General features: G+C 41.7%; 1 protein-coding gene across 4 annotated transcripts in view; it reads left to right on the top strand.

Annotated features, from left to right (window-relative positions):
- The first annotated feature begins 3,236 nt into the window (after positions 1 to 3,236).
- The window catches only part of HOMER1 (homer scaffold protein 1), an 82,513-nt gene continuing 64,844 nt past the window's right edge, over positions 3,237 to 20,905 (top strand). Inside the window, exon 1 of one of the 4 annotated variants that reach the window (XM_081213092.1) lies at positions 3,237 to 3,451. Coding sequence is in view for 1 of the 4 variants with exons in the window: in XM_081213091.1 (XP_081069217.1) it covers positions 6,876 to 6,880 (5 nt within the window). In the remaining 3 variants the exon portion in view is untranslated. Of the gene's footprint in view, positions 3,452 to 5,680; positions 5,780 to 6,266; positions 6,881 to 6,905; positions 6,980 to 20,905 lie in introns of those variants that run through there. The other 3 variants (XM_081213094.1, XM_081213091.1, XM_081213093.1) reach the window with 3 other exon arrangements.

Below are 20,905 nucleotides of genomic sequence, written 5' to 3'. Positions count from 1 at the left end.
AAATGCCCAGCACCAGGCAAATGTTCTGGCCAATAAATCATGTCAAATAGCCACTAGATCCTGTAGCATGCTTACTAAATTTTGACCAAGGCAAACCTTTGTATGTAATGTCCATATTCTACATATATTAACTGCTGCAAGGCTACTTTAGGCAAGAGCATGGAAAGATGCTAATTAACTAAGCAATTACACACACACACACACATATTAATAAATAAATTGTATATCACCACCATAAAATATCAAGACAATGTACAGGTGTATGAAAACATACAAAATCATTCACAGCAATGCAAAGCAGTAATTAAAATGGCTACTGAATATAATTTTTAAACAACTGCATAGACTTCTCAGCATAAAAAGTCTCTGAGACACTATTAATTAAATATTTATACTGATTAAATATACTTATACACATATGTATATGTCATTTATGATAAATAAGGAACAATGAATGTACCACCCAACTTTTGGACTAACAACTTTCTTACTAACAGACAGTGGTGAAGCTGCATGCTCCACTACCAGGGGCGGAGAGCAGACAGGGGTGTGGCTGGTGCCCCTGGGGGGTGTGGCGCTCGGCCACCGCAATGGCACCCTATTGGAATAGTGGTGCCGGGGGCAGTCTGCTCCCTCTGTACCCCTGTTCCTCTGCCAGTGCTAAGAGAGCAATTCTAACCACTGTGCTCAGGAGTTGTTTTTTTTAATGTAGATAATGGCACTGGAAGCTAGTGGTTATCTTACGCTTTCCAATGCAATTTTCGGTTGCTTTTCATATGGGACCTTTAGCAGCTAGCTGTGTGAAGGGATAATTGCAGTAGAAAGTGTGGGACAGCCAATTTTTGTGTGAATAAATAGCCCATATGGACGTGTCCTTTAAGGAAGGGAAGCAAAAGGTGGTTTTGCTGTCAGCTTCATCTTGCTGTCAAGGTGGAGTCAATACTGTACAGTCATGGGGAAAGATAAGAGATGGTTGCCTCAAAGCTATAAAATGAGCTCCCTGCCAAAGTACATATATGTCTATCACTCTTACTTTTTAAGGCAGAGAAGTTGCATATCTGTGACACTTTCAGGAACCTGTTGATGTAGTACTACAGTTTTATTGGCTTTCTTCCTTTAGAGAGTGTTTAGGATTTGCTTTTGATATTTTATGTTAATTGTACATTTTATATTATTACACTTTATTCATCACCTTCTAAACCACTGTCCTTGGGACGCGGGTGGCACTGTGGGTTAAACCACAAAGCCTAGGACTTGCTGATCAGAAGGTTGGCGGTTCAAATCCCCGCGACGGGGTGAGCTCCCGTTGCTCGGTCCCTACTTCTGCCAACATAGCAGTTTGAAAGCACATCATTGTGCAAGTAGATAAATAGGTACTACTCCAGCGGGAAGGTAAACGGTGTTTCTGTGCACTGCTCTGGTTCGCCAGAAGCAGCTTAGTCATGCTGGCCACATGACCCGGAAACTGTACACCGACTCCCTCGGCCAATAAAGCGAGATGAGCACCGCAACCCCAGAGTCGGTCACGACTGGACCGAATGGTCAGGGGTCCCTTTACCTTTAAACCACTGTCACAAGTTGATTTACACATAAAATAATTTAGAATGGTTAAAAACACAAAAATGACAAATGCATTTAAAACAAGATTAGAACTCTAACAAGTGGACACTTGCGGGAAAGACCCATTCCTTTGTGGTGAGCTGTCTTGTACAAATATGTTAAAACAAAAAATAATACTGGACAACTAGATCCACATAACTTTGGCTCCTAGCATCACTGGAGGACTTTCAAAAGCAGTTTCTGTTCTGTGGCAATGAGGGTCTCCTGTTCAAAGAGAAAAACAAATTCTGGCAACCCGGAAGGGAAATCTACAGATCCTATTGGAGTTATAGAGCATTAAAGAGTAGGAGTTTTTGCTGACATGGGGTGGGAGATTAACCTGCAGAGGCTAGATGGGAGATAAACTAAGTCTGTGTAGTTTATTAAACTAATATAGAATAAAACAGAATACTGTTGTACTGGTCATAGACCATATCAAAAAAAGAACAAAATAGAATATATTTAAAGTGCATATGAAAGTAAAATATATTTAAAACTCCAGATAAAATATACATTAAACAGATTTTTTTTTTAAAAAAAACTAAGAATTTAACATTTAAAAAATAAAATAAGCATAGTGATATATGTCAAAATGAATTTATATTCTGAAAACTCACGAATCTCCACTACAGTTTTGGGAAATGGATTCCAAACATTTATTTTCCTGAGGCTTGAGGCCTATACTTCATGCTCCAATAGTCCACATCTTTTATTAAGGGCTCTAAATAGTGTTAGGTAAAAGCTTTCTGGTATTCTATTTTCTTGGGATATGACAGTTTTCATATTGATGCTGCTAATGTTTTGCTCTTTCTGACCCATACTTGAAGAAGAAAGGGCAACTTTGTCAACTCTTGTTTCTGTACCTTACATTTCCAAGTGAATTCCATACTCCTGTCATAAATTTGAACATTTTAAAATGAGAAATTACCCAAAGCTAGAGCCTATCTTCACCCATTTTAATTTTGTACCAATAATTACCCTTCCTAATATGTATTAAGTCAGAGACTGCCTCACCTTTGAGCTGAAAATCAGTATATCAATAAACCATAGAGATAACAACATACTTCCTTCACAGTTTCAAAGTAACTGACATTAAATACCAATTAATACATGTTTCTACATGCACTTGTGTTACTAGTATTAGAATACCTCTCTGGGAAGTTCACTATTATTGCTTGAGGCGATAGGTATCGATGTGAGGCCAATGTACTTGTTGAAACTTTGAATGGATGCATGGAAATTAAAGCATCCAATTAAACAATGTAGTTAATTCAAACTTTTCAAATTAGAAAGCTTGTTACTCATTTAATTTTCTTTGTTGTTTCCTTTATACTCCTTTAAACAGCGGCAGCGAAAGCAACTCTATAAATAGCAGCATGTATGTTTCCCGTGAGACATTTTGGTTTTTATTAGCTAATCAGAACCTGAGGTAGATTTGAGTTAACTAATGGATCAGATGTGGGGAAATCTACTTCTTCCCACTTTGGCTGATGGCCTTTACAAGGCAAATGTATAATTTTCTCTGCCTCATTTGGAATGTGCTATTCTTAAACAAGTCTGAAACAAGGTGCTTTTGTAAACTATTATTTCTTTACTCTGCTTCTGGAATTAGAAGGTTCTAGAGGTTTCCATGGGGATGGCAGTTGAGACCGTTGAGAGATTTGAAGAGTCAGCACAAGAACATCACAAGAGTAAACGACAGGGCTATGTGTGTTAAGACCACCAAAAACGTCTCAATATGAGCAAAGAATGAATGAGGTAAAAAGGAACCACAAGGAAGTGAATAAAGAGAAAAAAGGCTAAAGAATGACAAACTGAAAGGAAACAAAAGCTCCAGGTCATTGACATGCAGGTAGGAAGAGCTGAATTGCATTTATTTCCTTCCTTTGACTAAAAATTACAGTTTTACTCTTCTATCATGTTACAGAATACTATGTTTCAATTTCTTTTCATTCATCTGTGTAAATTCCTGGCCGTATATTTGTACGCAAACAATTAGCATTACAGGATTCCAATATAGAAATGTTTTCCTATCTATATATAGTATTACATGAACTCTTGTGGAACAATACTAGCAGCTTATTTTAATTCTGCTTACAAATTCTTCCAGATCCAGCAGTAACAATTATATAAAAGATTTTGAGGCTGCTCAGTCACAAGTCTCTCTAAGCAGGGTCAGTGTGTCCTGTTTTGCCACTTGAGGCAAAATGGGAAGTGCTTCCCGCCCTGCTGCAACCCCCGTTGAAGCATCCCTTAGCTAGGTTGTACAGCGGCAGCAAGTTCTGCTGAGATCTCACAAACATCTTGCAGAAAATTGGTGCTTGCTTCTCCACAGGTGGTGGCAGGGCAGGTGGGGCTCCTGCAGGAATGCTGCCTTGGGGGCTTCCGCTGCCTGAGACAGCTGCTATATCCCACCAGTCTCTAAGTGGTGTACATAATAAAATTATTGATAAAACACAGCTGAATTCCACAAACTGCTAAAAAACAACTTCTTCTTCTTCTTCTTCTTATTATTATTATTATTATTATTATTATTATTATTATTAACAAAAACACATAAAATCAGTAAAACTTTTAATGCAAACAGATAACTAAATTATATGTCTGTTGATATATGAAAAGTGGGTTTCTAGTGGTTTTCTATTCAGCTCCCTGGTTCTGCCCCTGGTGTCTAGATAGGAACTGGGAAATATTTCTGTCTGACACCTGGCAAGCAGCTGCTGGTTAGCATTCACAATTCTGCCCAAGAGGAACTGATTTGTTGGTTGATGACTTGGTAGAAACAGCTTCCTGTGTTCCAGTTCAAGAGGAGGATCGATTCCCTTTAGCAATTCACAGCATTGGCTTCTTTCTAAAATTTTAACGTTTTTGCCATCATACTTTCTAATTTAAGCTGTAATCATACAAGCCATCTTTTATTTGAAAATGTGTTTATTATATGCGATCATAGAAGTCATCTTTAACACAAAACCAAAAAACCCAAAGATGCGTAAAATTCTACTAAAAATATTTTACAGTGCAATCTAGTTGTTGCCCACTTCATTCTTAGACTATGGGTAGTATAACATTCTATTTATTTTAAGTATTTATGAGTTGCTCTTTTGAGTAAAAATCTCCAAAGCAACATATAAACAACATCAAAGAGGACGTGACCCTTTTAGCATTGTGCTAGCTAGCTGCCTGCCTGGTTTGCAATTCAAATTGCAACGCTGACTCCCAGCATGAGAGTCTGGATTTGACTTGCTTCAGGGCGTATTTGCTACTTTCACGGTATGTTTTCAGTCTTTAGGTGGAAAACGAAGAGTCAGAACTTCCCTTTCTAGACAAGCAATTTTTTTAGGGTAACTATGGGGGGTGGGTGGTTAGACGACGCACCAGCGGCAAGCCAAGATCCTGGAGGTGGGTCGCAGCAGCCCAGCCTATCCTTCCCTCTCCTTGCACTCGCGCGCGCCCCTATTCCATTCCCTATTATAGAAGCGCTTCCGGCGGCGTGGACCAACCTGACATCATCCCCCGCACCCCGGTGACGTCAGCGCCGGGAGCAGTGTGTGACGGCGATGCGTAGGGGAGCGTGGTGACGTGCCCTATTTAAAGGTCCCCGAGTAGAGGATGGAGGCAGAATAAGCAGGTGCTGCCGCGCGGGGGGTTCGTGGCTGCGGAGTAGCCGAGAGAAGACATTGCACCGCGCAGCCCCACAGGGAAAGAGCTGGGCCCGAGTGGAGGGGCAGACCCCGCGCCTAGCCCGGGTTGCTTACACGCCGCTGCAGCCGCAGCCCTTCCACCGTCGCGCTTTTTTAATTGTATTTTTTGGGTTTGGGTGGCTGCGGGCGCCGGTGGGAGGGACGGAGCGAAGGGAGAGCGGGGCGCCCGTCTCTTCTCTGGCGCCTCCAGCTCTGAGCGCCGCCCTTCCGGCTCTCCCCCCTCACGCCCCCAGCCTGTCCTGCGCGGGAAACCGGCAGAGGGAGAGAGTGAGGGAGCAACCGACTGAGGCGGAGGCGTGTGCGAGGGCGGGGAGAGGAGGAGGAGGAGGTGTGAGGCGGGAGGATGTGAGCGGGCGGCGCGGAGAGGCTTTTGCGGGCAGGGAAGAGCCGGAGCGGCCGGGCACGGATTGACCCTGCGATTGGAGAGCCCCGCGCCTTGACTGCCTGCCTGCCCGCTCGTCGGGGGAACGGTGCCTGAGGTGTTGTAGGGGCAAGCGCCCTCCTCCTCCTCCTCCCGCTGTCGCCGCAGCAGCCCGCGCTGTGGCCCCGCTGCTGCAGAGAGGGGCGCGAGGGGGCTCTGCTGCTATCGACGCGGTTACCACCACCGCCACTCCTCCTCCTTTTTCTCCTCCCGCCTCGCTGCTGCTGCTGTGAATGATTGATCTGCCAGCTCCGAGCCGGAGGAAGATGCTCCCCCGCTGCAGAAACAGGCGTGCCTGAAGTGGGGACCCGCCACATCTCCCCTTTAGCCCCCCACGTCTTCATCATCCCGCCCTTGCAAGGGATGCGCGGCCGGTGCCCTGCCTCAGCCGCCGTTTTACCGGAGCCCGATGTCAGCGCCGGCGAAACGGCTTCTTCCTCCGCCGCCGCCGCCTCCCGCTGCTGCTGCCGCCGCTGCTGCTGCTTGGGAAAATGAAGCGACACCCCCCATTCTGCTGCTGCTGCCGGCGGGGGTGTTAGAAGGAAGGGCGGCGCGGAGCGCTGCGCACACCGCAAGCCCCCCAGTCCCGCTCTGCACCTGAGACGGACGGCGATCCGGGGCTCTCGCCGCCGCTCCAGGGCATTTATATTAACTGCCGACGGCATAAGCGCTGCTGTGGGGTTTCTAAACCCCCCTCCTCCCTGCAGAAGGAGAGTTGGCTTGGTGCTGCTGCTTCTACCTCCTGTCCGCCGCCTCCTGGCAGGGAGCTGGAGCTGCCCCTGGACCCCGTGGTGCAGGGGGTGCGGAGGAGACTGGCTCCGGGAGGCTATGGGGGAGAGTCCCCTCGGGCCGACTCCCTAGCCAGACTCCCTGTCTTCTCTACATAAGGGTTTCTTCCCCCTCCCCCGGCCACGCTCCCACATGCCTGTAGACTCTAGCGTTTGAAATTCTGCTGAGAAGGATTATAGGGCCCCGTGGATTTCGTGGAAACACCTGGGATCTACTACAGGAAAAGGCAGAAAACCAGACCGAGAAGGAGTGTCAGCACTGCTAACTAGCTGGGGTCCAGTTGCCGCGTTGTAAAAGTGCAAGGCAAATCCATTTAGGAATTGGTCTGCTTAAACGACTCACATAGCACGTCTCCATTGGTCATCATGGGGTAAGGATTTCATACTGAATCTAGGAGTTGTAAAGGAGGGAAGTGGGTGTCTTTAACATGTCCAGGTTCCATGAAGTCTGGAATGCTTGCCTTTTAAAGGTAGGCCACGTCATTTCCACTATTATCTGTAAGAGAGGCACTGTAATAGGTAACTATGTTGGAATTTAAATCGGCACTAAGACTACCTTCCGTAATAGCTAAGTAAATATCTATCTTCTTGGTTAGCAGCACCGAGAAATGTCACAAAGGCAATGAAACCAGAGACTTATTTATTCAGCTTTGAATATGGATAATGTTAAATATTACTGGAATGCTTCAGCCATAAAACAGGAAACATTTGTTGCTCTTGTTTTGTCAGCCAGGTCTGACAATCAGTGATTCTGTTTTCCATAAGTACTAGAAAGATAATGGAAAGAGGAATATACAGACTCTCTTTTCCTGCAAGCAGTTAACACTCTGAGAAAATCCTCTTTAGTCAAAATATTTTAAAATGCTGGGGATTTTTTTTTTTAGCCCTGCTGGTTGCTTTCAAAAGTGAGGAAAATGGCTCCTTAAGCAGCTTGTGGGTTGGGTGAATGGCTATTCCAAAGTAGTTTGTACACTACAGTACTACCTTTTCGTTGATGGTGCCAACCACCAGTACAGCTATGAGAGTTTTTGAAAGTGCCACTTAATGCATACAGTATACATATGTGTATTTTTGCAGTTGCGGAATCTGTATTGGCTGGAATGTGCATGGAGTTTTTTGTTTTTTTAAAAGATGATATTCTGCTTTCTATCTTTGGTTAATAATATTCTTATTTTACATATTCCCCTCTCCTCACCCAAAGAATCTAAGGATCATGTGATAGCTCAGCTTGTAGAGCATGAGACTCTTAATCTCAGGGTGGTGGGTTTGAGCCCCACGTTGGGCAAAAAATTCCTGCATTGCAGGGGCTGGACTAGATGATCCTTGTGGTCCCTTCTAACTCCACAATTCTATGATTCTATGTGTGAAATGAACTGTAATCTAGATGCTTCTTATGTATCAAGATAATACATGTGTGGTTAGTTTACATAGTAAAGTGCATGTCATGGTTAACTAATGAAAGGCAACAAATAATACTGTTATGGTTTCTGTTCTCCTATGACTTACGGTGTCTGTAGGGCTCGGTCATTAACTAATTGTCCTGGATGGTTTCTTCAAGAAGGCAAAGGAGGGGCCACGCCTGAAACCCCACGCCCTAAAGTGCCCTGAATTCAAGTTCTGTTGCTGCAAATATAACTTGCAGCACCTCTATTTTTGTCTTCAAGTTGGCAGCTCGGGAGACCAGGCAATATCTTGGGCTAGGGAGATGTGGTCCAAGTTCCTCATTGTCAAGTATACATAATGAGCTTGCAAGCCATGCTAGACCTTTCTTTAGTTGATTGAACCCAGCGAAAGGATTCATCTGCATGTGTAATATTTTGTGTACAGGTCTAAGCTAATCACAATTTAATGTTCTCTTTGGTAGATCCCTGTGTGCTGTGGATTTTCAGTGAGCGTAATTGCTAGGAAGCCAGAGACCTTAGTAGAGTAGATGAACACCTTTTTCCTATTTCCTCTTAGAGTCACTGTGTGTTGTCTTGTTTCTCTCCTTTCTTGTTCTCCTTAAACCAGTCAGGGGCATCTCAATGGAAGAAAGGCATGCAGAAAGAAGCTGCTGGTTTTCAGTTCACAAACTCCCTCCCTAAACTGTCTTTTTATCTATGGGAGAGAGATGGAGAGGATAGGGAATAGAGTAACAAGGGCTAAGCACCTACCTACCCGCATAGGCATTTGGTTTTTTAAAAAGTAAGAAGAAATAACTATAAAATATTGCTTAATCTATAACTTGAGATTTAGTGTACCTTGATTGCACCAAGTAGCAGAATGCCAACTTTCCATCTTCAGTCTTTTCTGAAGCCTGAGACTGCATGCTTAGGTTTTCTTTGCTTGCTGGGGACAATCAGTCTTGCCTGTAGATTTCCATGGCTTTTCCACTTTATGGGATTTTGTGGCCTTGCTTTCTCTCTTGCTTTTGGTCTACTTGGATCTGAGCTTCAGTATTGCCATTGAATAGTTTGTGTTTTATTTTAGAAAACCTGCTTCTGGCCTTGAAGAACCTAATCTATTATATCCTAAATCTAAAGGCCTGAATCTATGTTGAATGCAAAAAGGCCTGATGACCCCACTGCTTCTGTAACATGGCTCTTCTTGGGACAACAAAAAGATTCTAGTGTTCACTTCCATGCTTTTTTGTGTAACATTTAAATGCTGCCAGCACAGTTATTAGAATGTGGATTCCAGTGAAATCAGTGGGATATTTACAACATACTGCATATGTTTTGTACTGAAGAACAAAGCACAGAAAATTTAAGGCATTAAAAATTATTCCCATTTGCCAAAGGACCTTGAAGCTTTACAGATATTCCTTAGGAAGTTGTTAGTTGGTTGGATACACCTAGAAGCAAACATTTGCATCTACATGCAGGCAATATAGCTCCCTGATCTTAAGTTTTGTTAAAACTGCCCATTCCAAAATGCCTCTGTGTAGCATTCAGGTAATTTGTTTTCTGTCTGCTACTTGCCTTAGCCACCCATGTGAAAAGTTTCCCCCTCATGTTCTGTAGATTTGCCAAATACTTCCCCAACCTGGTTCACTTTAGACTTTGTTGGACTCCAGCTCTCTCATAACTCAAGATAGCATGGTCAGTTGTCGGGGATAATGGAAGTATTTACTGGAAAGGTGGGCCAGACTAGTTTTGGGGAGTATGTTTTGACATCTCAAATCCTTGTCAGATGTTTTTCCTCTTTTGTCATTCTGTCCATACATATCCATAAATTAACTGAAACTTCTTGATCATTCCATATCACGTGATCCAACTTTTTTACCTCATGTCATCCAATTTTCTTAGGATTTTGTATACTTGTTGAATGATCAAAACTAAGTTTAGCAACAAAATAAATATCAAACAACATTATGACACTGCTGGAACTGCTTAACTGGTGCCAAGATAACATCCTTTCTATCTAGTTCTTATTTTCAACAAATGAGTGCAGAAAAGAAGAAATGCTCCTAAAATGACAAAAAGAGTGAAAGTGATCAAGGGGGAACACAAGGATTTCATTGCTACATCCAGTCCAACAGAAATTGTGACCAAGGTGCACTTCTTTAGCAATGAGAGGGAGAAGTTTGACATTGAAGGAGGCACAAAATCTCTGGATATGGCTGAGATAACTGGGTATGCGACCTGTGAATACAAGCTAACATGGTTGTTGACCCATGTGCTGTTGTTGGACTATAAAAGTGAAGAAGCAACTGTGACCTTCTTACACATTTTCCCCATAATTTTGTTTGATATGCATTTTGTTGTAATGGTCACAAGATGAAGTACTAACAAGAATTCTTTCAAAGTGTTAATTCTATCATGCAACAGCAAGCTATCAATCTGCTTGGGAATACATTTTTAAAAGAAAAGCTTGACTGGCTTTTCAGACACCTTTTAATTGAATAACTTTCTAAAGAAATGCCTGCAACGACTAATATTATAGTTGGAAGTCTTGTTTATTTTGTTATATATTTCCTCCAAGAAGACCCATTTATCCTAAATAGAAGCCAATAATGCAGAAATGTATAAGGCAGACAGATCCCATTGAGATCCCAAGATAAAATTTTACAGATAGCTATTAGAAATATTAAATAATGAACACAGTTTTTTGGAAACTTTTAATAATATTTATATCACTTTTTAAATTTTGCAACTTAAATTTAAAATTTACATTTTTAAGTAAGTCCACCATGTGACATATCCTGTTAAAGCCCACAAAGTTCTGAAAAGATTGGTGTTTTTAGTTTTGATGTATCTCAATCCTGGGCTGAGCTTTAAAGGTTTTTGTGTAGTCGGCAAGGCCAAAATTGTCAATTTTTTGAAATTTCAAACCGTCATAACTCAAAAGCAGGATGAGAGGAAAAAATAAAATTTTAGATTTAAACTTAATTTTGATCATCCAACAAGTGTACAAAATATTAAGAAAATCAGATGACATGAGGTAAAAAAGATGGATCACTTGATATGGAATGACCCTTCTATTATCTTGATGGCATTCTGTGAGTGCATAACCCTTTGAAAATAACAATAGTATAGACTGGTATAATATGTTTTTTTTAAACCCAAAACAGAACCTTTGTTGAACCTGTATGGCTTGCTAAAGATCAGCAACTGCTGGAGTGTATAATACTCTTAGTCATGGAATGGTGGTTGTTTTTATCTACTCTTATGCAAAAGCTATAATGAGCAGGCTTGATCATCTAGAGAATCTTCCATAGACTGTATGTATAAAAAGCCCAATACAAATGGAAGCAGATATCCACAACAAGTTGTGTGTTGAATTTTGCCTAAGCCTTTTTGGCACCTGGCTGCATTCCCATCAGTCATTGGGTTACTCTAATTTTGACTCAGGTATATATGATAGCCAGCTGCTATAGACATAACACTGCTGGCTAACATTTCATGTTTCTACAGAGTATATTAATGAAAGCTCTAAAATCATGTTACCAAAAAGGCCAGACTATATGTGATGGTGGCTCCTACTTGAGTTTAAAACCCAGAACTGCTCCAATTGCATATTTGTTGTTGTTTTTAAGTATTTATAGGCTACGTTTTGAGGTAGGGGAGCCTGAGATAGGGTTGTGGCTTAAGTGTGCATTAGTGTGGAGCACTGAGCTCTGTATTTTGCTTCCTGCAGCATCTCTTCCTCAAGTACTGTTTTCCTTGGCTAGACGTCTGTACCAGAAATGACAATACTCAGTTGGACAAAAATGTGCTTTGAATTAGGGACTGTTTCAGCCCCTTTTTCCTCTTAAAACCCATCCCTCTTTTCTATGTGATTGTGGGAGTATTATTTTTAAACACAAGGAGAGCTATCATTACTACCATGGCCCTTTCTTCTTACAAGGTGATGATAAAGATGCGCAGCCAAGCGCATGGTTTGCCTGCATATGTTTGTGACATTGTTACTGCTTCCCTCTTTGCCCACATTGAGTTAGCATGTGAAAAATGACAATCTGACCTATAGTTTATTAAATGTAACCCGTAACTTACTAGGAGGTATCTCCATTGACATGTACTTAAATCACAGGTGTAGTGGCAAAAAAATGCAACTATTTATTGCCTTAGAGACAGAATGATGTTGACGACTGGCAAATTATTGCAGTTTTAAATCTCTTCTTTTCATAGATTCCTGAAAAATTCTTAGTTGCAGACCTAGACTAGATAGTTATAATTTAGTACTGACATGTGCAGAAAAAGGACTTGTTTTCTTCAAAAGCAAGCATGAGCAGCATGGTTTGGCATGTGAAATTATTCTAACTGTTGTCAGATGTTTGTCTCTCTTGTTGTTCCATTCATACATAATATTAAATTATCTGAAACTTCAGCTATCTAGGTGGCATTCTATGAGTGAATAATCCTTTGTAAGTAGCACTCCCGTTTACTTGAACCTCTTATTTGAAATATCTGTCCCAAAGGCAAGTAGTCCCCCTTTCCCCATGCAGTTTAAAGTATAAAGTCTGGCAGAGAGAAAATGAAAGAAGGAAGGAGTGCTCAGAGAGGCAAGGACAGGGGCAGGTGGGTGTTTGCAAATGCAGTGGTGGGAGTTGGGGATGGAAATTGAGGACTAAGCAGTGGCTTCATTAAAGGGGGATTTGGCAAGGAGGTGGCATCACACAGGTGTTATGGGGTGGAATTCCAGACCCAAGAGGCAGTGTTGCAGAATGATTAGTACTAGAGTTTACTGTGGAGATCCTTGTTCAAATTCCTTCTTGGGCATAAATGCTACTTCATGATCCTGAGTCAGCCATTCTCTCTTTCTCAGGGCTGCTTTGAGGGAGGAAATGGTGTAAGTTGTATGTACAACACGCTTTGTGTTGATTGTATTGACAAACAGTAATATGGAGTAAGATGTCATCGGGGTCTTAGGGTGAAGGGCAAGTAATAAATAATTAAATGATGATGATGATACCCAGCTCTAATTGTAACATATGAATCAGGAAATGCATGAAAGCCCTGGTTTGGTGCCCGGACTCTGCGGTGGGCTGTTGAGGGCCAATAAACTCACTCTTAACCATGACAGCTTTCCAGGCAATCAGTCAGTTGCCTGCTTTGGAAAGAGTGGGCTCCCCTCATAGAGCAGGTTTGTAGTCAGGGAATGTTCCTGGATCCATCTTCATCACTAGAGGTCCAGCTGACCTCAGTGGGTAAAAGCGCCTTTTATCAGCTTTGGCTGGTTAGACAGCTGCTGACATTTCTGAACTGGATGGCCTAACCATTGTCATCCAGGTAAGTGCCAGGTTGGATTACTAAACTGTGCTGTATGTAGGACTGCCTTTGACATTTGTTCAGAGGCTGCAACTTTTCCTGAGAAATTCCTGAGAAATTCTTTCACCACCGCTGAAAGAATTGTACTGTCTGCCAAGTAGCTAAGTTCAAAGTGGTAGTTTTGGTATGTAGAGCCCTATACAGCTTGGACCAGGATACCTGAAAGACTGTCTCGCTGGAGAGGGCCTCCTTACAGATGCATCTTATCAGGAGATCCGTTCTGTAAAATAAAGGCATCTGGCCTTTAGTATTGTGGCACTTACCCTTTGGAGTTTCCTCCTGTTAAATATTAGACAGGCACCATCTCTGTTGCCTTTTCAGCGCTTACTGAAGACCTTCTTCCAATAACCTTTTAAGTAGTGATCTTTCCTAGTTTGCATCTGTATTGGAGATGCGTTAGATGTGTCATCATTTGTGTGTTTGCCTCCCTGGGTTCCTTTGGGAGAAAGGACAGGATATATATTTAATTAATATTAATATTATTAACAACAACAGAGAAGAAATGGTGGTTCAGAAGAACAGAACAACAAAGGCAGTTGAGACTGGCAGGGTAGATTACATTGTATCAGTTTTAGATTATTTCAGATTACAGTGATGCCTTGGTTTTTGAACGTCTCTGTTGACAAACATTTCGGGTTTTGAACACCGTAAACCCGAAAGTAAATGTTTCAGTTTTCGAACATGCCTGGGAAGTCGAACATGCCACATGGCTTCCACTGAGTGTGAGATCCTGAGGCCTAGCTGTAGGCTATTGAATTTTCGGTTTTCAAACGTTTCAGAACTCGGAACAGTCTTCTGGAATGGATTACGTATGATTATCCTTGGAATGGAAGCATGGGAAGCCACTGTAGAGTTCATTATATGATTTTAAAATCTTTCAGCAGAATTTTGTCATATTCATTTGTTGCGTTTAAACCACACAAACAAATATATTTGCAATCTCAAGTACTCATGTGGATTGGACCAGTCATCCATTTAGTACAGCATTCTGCTTCCCACAGTGACCAATCGTATGCCTCTACAATGATGGCCTGAAGAGAATAGCCCTCCCCAGGTGATTCCACATAGCCATTATGGCCAATAGCTATGGTTGGAACAATTCTTCATCAACTTATGGTCATAATCACATTTTGTTATTATGTGTGGTATAAAGCAGGGGTGGAGAAATGTTTTGGTTGGATGGCCAGATGTTTATTTCCCACACCCCTGGGAGGCCAAATTTGGCAGGTAGGCAGGGCAGCCCACCTGTTGTAATACTAAATCAACCACTCTGTGGCTTGTTTCCCTGTCCAGTTAAGAGAAGCGCTCAATAATCTTATGTAAGTGGATAGAGGATTTCAGGCAGCATACATTGTTCACCAAAATAAAATCATAGCAATTATCCTAGCTTCATGGCTAAGTGAGGTTTTGAACCCAGGTTTCCCAGGTTTCCCAGGCCCCTAGCCCAGCAGTCCTACTACTGAACCTGTACACTGCAGTACCTCTATAAATCACAGTATAATAGAATTCTGCCCCGCCTCCTTGCAGCGCCAAAAATGGTGTGTGCATCAGCGATCATGGACATGCCAATTGCACACAAGGGGGTTGGATGCCCGTATAAGCAAATGTCCACCTTTTCTCACAACCATTTCAGCAAAAGAGAAAGCTGGGTTCTTCCATTAATTTTCTCAAGAATTTCTAAAGTAAAAGCAAAGGGTTTACAATGCACCCCCCCCCCCACACACACACCTCACTCAATGTGCCTGGACAAAATCCTTCTTCCTCTCTTTCTCACATGCAAGCATATTGAGGGAGGGAGGCAATAAATGAAACTGTGCACACTCAAAGAAGCAAACAGCTTGGGTCTATTGCAGAAACCTCCCCATTGGATTCCACCTTCAGGGGCTTAGAGAGATTAAATTTTGTTTAAATTTTGCCTCCTGTGTGGTTTCTGAGAAAGAGAAAGCAAGGGGGAAGAGGAATGATTCTGCTCTGCCTCCCTTGCTTTCTCTATGATTGGGTTGCTGTTTTTAACTGTTTCCTTCCCTTGGAGACAGCGGGATCTACTGCTAATGATTTTTATGACAGGCTAAGCAGAAAAGACGGACAGAATCATCTCAGTCACTGGAAATGTATTGATATTATTGTGGGTGACAGGTCAAAGACTGGACCATGGCTTTGAAGGTTTGGAGAGGGGTTCAGAATCTTGGCAGAGCTATGCCCCACTTTGCACATAAGACAAACCGTCCCTGGTTTAATATAATATAATGTTTAATATAAAACTCTGCTGTTATGAGCTCATTGGAGGCAGAAGTGTTAGCATTGAGAAAGTGCTTTAGGCTGCCCTGAGCCCATGGAATAGAGTGGGATATTTAATATAGTGGCCTCCTCTGCTAGGTGGCTGAGACACAGCCATTCACTTCAGTTTTACTTGCTGTTAACAGTGCCTCTATATCCCCTGTTCTATGTTACTAAAACTGGTAAGAGAATGTGCCGGTGATGGAGAGGCAGGCCCTTAAGTGTAGACAATGTGCTCCATCATGTTCTCCATGGTATTGGTGCTCTCGCAGAGAACACCATCACACCTGCTGCTACTCTGCCAGTTGAAGATTAGAATTAAGGTTCCACTAGTAGAACAAAGGGACAGATTTTGTGTCGATTCAGGAACCCTTTTGCTTCGCTGCCTCTCCCTGATGCTTCAGAAGCATATGGGTTATGTCTGACACACTTTTGACTTGAAGAGTCATGCCTGGGAAGAGGCATGAAATGCCATTACCATTGCTACTGTGAAATTTTAGAGTGGATGTTTAGTGAATTTGATGTTAATCATCATGTGCTATTAAAGATGCCACACTCTGGCATCATAAAAGTTACTGTCTAAATAGATCTATGCAGATAGAAAATGGAAGAAGACACTGTTGAAGTAATGAAGGCTACGTCTGCTAGCAGTGTCATGGGAGCTGTGCACCTCTCTTGCAGAGGCAATATTTGTGTACTTCCTCCTGGGCACACAGCAGAGTTGCTTTGTGTTGCTGATGCACAACCCGGTCACATGATTCATTTGGTAGAGCAGTTGCTTTGCACTTGAAGCTGTGTCAATTGCCAGGTTATCTCATGTCACACCAATCCTGATTTACGATGTACTGAGTACTTACAAACCTTCCTGCATGATTCTTCTGCCCGAGAGCAGAAGCATGGAAGAGGTAGTCATAGTCTTGGAGTTGTTGAACACAGACCATGTCCTGGAATCTTCTGTTTGATAGAATACGGTACTGCCAGATTGTCAGGCCTTTTGCATAGAGATGCTGTACATGAACTATATACAAATTGCTCTTGGCAGCAAGGTCATGCAGAGCCAATTCACATGATTAAACTGACATGTTGATAGGTCTTGAATTCACCTTGTAGTGAATAAATTGTAATTTCTTATTGTTATTCATGTCCTACCACTTAAAGATGTCTTTTGCATGGTAACATAGATGATGAGTTGTGTACTGAATGTGCAGTAAAACAGTTGCACAATTTATTGCAAAGTACCAAATTGTATCAAACTAATTTAGTGTCTAGGTTTTGACATGTGGTCCCAAGTCAAACTGTATTATGGTTGCCATAGGGAACCTGCTCTTTCCTTTTTAAACAGTATGGAAGATTCTTTCACATGAAATGTCTATACTCAGTTGTTGCTATCAACTTGTAGAGCTTTTTTGGGGGGGAGGGGAAGCACAATTAATATGTTCCTGCTGGTAGTAGGTTATCTAGAATACTGATAGGAGACTGTTGTCTAGAATACAACACCCAGCTGGCACATTGTCATTAGAAAGCATTCCAGACCCTCAATCTCCCAGAACCCAGGAAGCCTTAAAAGTAGGAGACTAAAGAGCTCAAAGACAGAGGGCATGTAGCAGCACCCATAGAGGAGACAATGAGAATGATGAATGTGGAAGTGGAAGAGATGGGGAGGGGTGGCGATTCACTCGGGACAACGCCATTATCCAAGAGGCTGGGTTCTATAGCCTCTCTCTGTAAAGACTGAAATAAAAATGGAGGGTAAGAAACTTTTCCTTGTCTTTGTACTTTCCTGGGCAACCAGCCGGGAGCTGCTGACAGAATCCTGACACCCTAGTGGGAGCCAGCACAAGTCCAGCTAGTGTAGCAGGGTTGCCCCATCACATTTCCCTGTGGCCCCGGAACAGTGCATGAGTGGGAGAGGGCAGATCATCTGTCATAGTGTGACATTGAATTCCTCCCTTTTCTCACCTGCATGACCAAGACTTAGCTCTGATAATGTCCTTTGGCATAGCAGAACTGTCCATTTGGAACACGTGGATATATGCTACTGTCAATGCTGGTTAAAGCCACTGTGGCATTCCCAAACTATTTGTAATGGTCATTGCTAAATATACGCAAAACCACATGTTTTTAGTGATCCTTTGGATAAGCTGCAATGGAATATGCTTGACACCAGTTTTCATATTGGTGAATTTCATTAATTTAAATTGAGGTTACTGGTGTGGTGTTGTAGATGGGATGATGGATGCAAGCTGCCTGGGTTAAAGTTCTTTCTTTTAGCCTTGAGTATAACTTGCTATCATTTACCACTCTTCTCTCTAATATTAAATATCTTGTTCAGACTTATTAGGCTAACAGTAAAGTACTTTTTGTATGCTATAGGAGCAGTGTTAGAAACTCAGATATACTGTATAGGTGCCAAATGGCTCCCTAAAACCAAGGTTACACTCGCCAGAACAGAATGTCTAGTTGCTATTTTTGGACAAGATTGCTTTAAAGTCTTATATTTCAAATGATGGACTAACTGTGACTGATTATCAGTTAAACATCTGGCTAGCCCAGTTGACAACCTTGAGCTAGTTGTATAACAACCTTCGAGAATTTAAGAAAAGTCACTTGATCCAGGGACAGTCCACGTATAGACTGGCCTATTCCTACCTCTTTTCTTAATGGTGATGCAGACCATTCATAATATAAAAATATTCTTCACAACTGTGAGCAGGAAAGTGGGGTGGGGTAAGTGAAGAGAAGCTACAACAATTAACTATAACATTGTCCAGTGCTTCTGCTCAGGCTGCACAGAAAAAGCATTTTGGTTCCTGAAATTCATCCTGATTGTGCAGATAAAATATAACTGATAGAATTCTACAGGATGAGGCATTAGTCTGTGAAAACAGTCAAGATCCGATGATCCCCAGGCAAGCACCTCCAGATAGTGGAGATGTCAGGTGCTATCCTGGTGCCCAGGCGTCTTCACTTGGTCAATAGGTGGAAATTTGAACACTATATATGAGTATATTATATAGCAAGTGGGGACTCATGAAAATTAGCAGTGAGAGCCAGTGTGGTGTAGTGGTTAAGAGCGGTAGTCTCGTAATCTGGGGAACCGGGTTCGCGTCTCTGCTCCTCCACATGCAGCTGCTGGGTGACCTTGGGCTAGTCACACTTCTCTGAAGTCTCTCAGCCCCACTCACCTCACAGAGTGTTTGTTGTGGGGGAGGAAGGGAAAGAAGATTGTTAGCCGCTTTGAGACTCCTTAAAGGGAGTGAAAGGGGGAATATCAAATCCAAACTCTTCTTTTTCTTCTGCTTGGTAGGGGCTAGAATTATGGGTACAGGCACACACATAGGTCCTTGGAAACAGTTGGCAGGGGGTGAAAAACCCTTCCAACACATGCTCACAAAGGAACACTCTCAGACAGACACCCCAGCTTATCTTTTAATTCCATTGTAGGTGCATAATGTAAAGAGGTACTAAGGGGTATTGAGTTGGAGATCCTGCTCATTACTACAGGATTAGTGACTGCCTGAGCAAGACCAGCTGGATGTCATCCCTAAAGCAATAAGTGATTGTGGTATTTTGTTTTAGGGGAAGTATACACCAGGCCCCCCCAGAATTTACTTTGTCTTAGGCAAAGCCTAGCCCAGAACCTTCCCTGTGATAACTTTCTATGTGCACGGGATTCTTTTTGCATGAAGGATGATTCAGTTAAATGAGCCAGCCCAGTCTATAGGGTTTTTTGGTTCCCTCTGTGGGGAGAAAAATAGAAACCACAGAAAGGAAACTGCTAAGCAGCAGGTCTTCTGCTTTTCATGGCAAGTCCCAAGACTCCTTTTCAGTTAGAAAAAAGAAAAGAAGTTGTAGTTGGACAACTCTGTCTTATTATAGGAAGTGACCTGTAGAAAACTCTGAAGCCTAGAGAAGCTCACTAGGTTACTTCAGGACTGTTGCCTCTATTAGTAAACAAGTTCAAATATTAATTGTAAAATTTAAGAAAATCTTTTTTTTTATTTATTTAGCTTGACTACCTGATCTACTGGTACTATCTACCATATATTTAAAAATAAAAAATCCAAACTAGAATTATGCATCAAATGTACATTTGCATAGTGACGCATGCAACTTGACTTCATTCAGTTGTATTCTAAATCTGGTGTGTTGTCTTCTCTAAAATAATACATCCAATTTTGGGATTTCCGTGATTCATACTAAGGAAAGGTGATTTGATTTTTGGTGAAGACGAGGGTGTACACATGGGGTTTTGCCCTCTATATTGCCTTTTGAAGTTGTAGAATTTTGCCATTTAAGTTAGAGTAAGCTAAGTTTTTTATCAAAATGTTTAGAAATATAAAATATAAAGCTTTTTAAATACAAATTTTAAATAAAAACTCTCATACTGAAAAGCTAGCAGATTGTAAACTACATGGGTACAGTAGTCGTTTTTCCATGTAATAATGCTGAACTTGACCTTTTAAGAGCTATAATGCTAGGCACCAGTTCTTGAGAAATAAAGAGCTTCAGATAAGCACTTGAAAAATAAATCTAAAATAAATGCTGTGAAGATAACAGAAGCACTGGAGCCTCCTAAAGCTGATTATAGCAGTAGGCCTGGTAGCTCCTTAATGCTAAGCACTATCAGCTATGGAAATTTCTCTTGCACTGTTTTGTTCTGATATAGCAAGAATGCATTTAAACCAGATGTGTGTGCCTTCTGTTTAGGAACAGAACTATAGTTTTCATTTTCCTTTTAAACACACTGAAAACCTACAGCTGTCTCTCAGCAACTGCTTGCTGGTTGACACTGAAATACATACATAGTAAAAATACAACCAGAGCTACCTGTGCCAATTCTGGTATCTTTTAAAAGCTGAAGACATAATATGGGCTCCTCCTACCTTCAAGTTAATTAAGAATGTATTATGGAAAAATACTGAGTTTTCAAAATGGAGTCTTCCACTTCCTGATTAAAAATGGCACTAGTATTACAAAGGACTAGAACAGAAGATTACCTAATGCCACAATAGTTTTGTCAGGGTAGCTGTGTTGAACATTACTCTAAATATGCTAAAATCAAGTCTGTATGCATCTAGACTTGGTAGGACTCTCGTAGTTTAGAAAGGCTTGCTGAAATCAAAATTGTTTTTTTAAAAAACCTGTCACATGCACAGAATCTCAGTTCTTATTTGAAAAGAAATGCAACTGGATTTGTTATTCTAAGTATATTATCTGTGGGGATAAAAACCTGTGCTACTAAGTGGTGGAAAAGATTAAGATTTGGATACTAAATTAAGAATCAACATCTCAGTCATAAAAGAAGACAATGGCTTGTTGAAGGAGATGCAGCATCTTTGGTGGTCGCTGGAGCCTGGAGGTTTCTTT

This window comes from Podarcis bocagei (genome assembly GCF_964188305.1).
Source record: "Podarcis bocagei genome assembly, chromosome: 11".
Classification (NCBI taxonomy): domain Eukaryota; kingdom Metazoa; phylum Chordata; class Lepidosauria; order Squamata; family Lacertidae; genus Podarcis; species Podarcis bocagei.
Note: the sequence above shows the minus strand (reverse complement) of the source record. Positions and strands in the feature narration are given on the sequence as shown.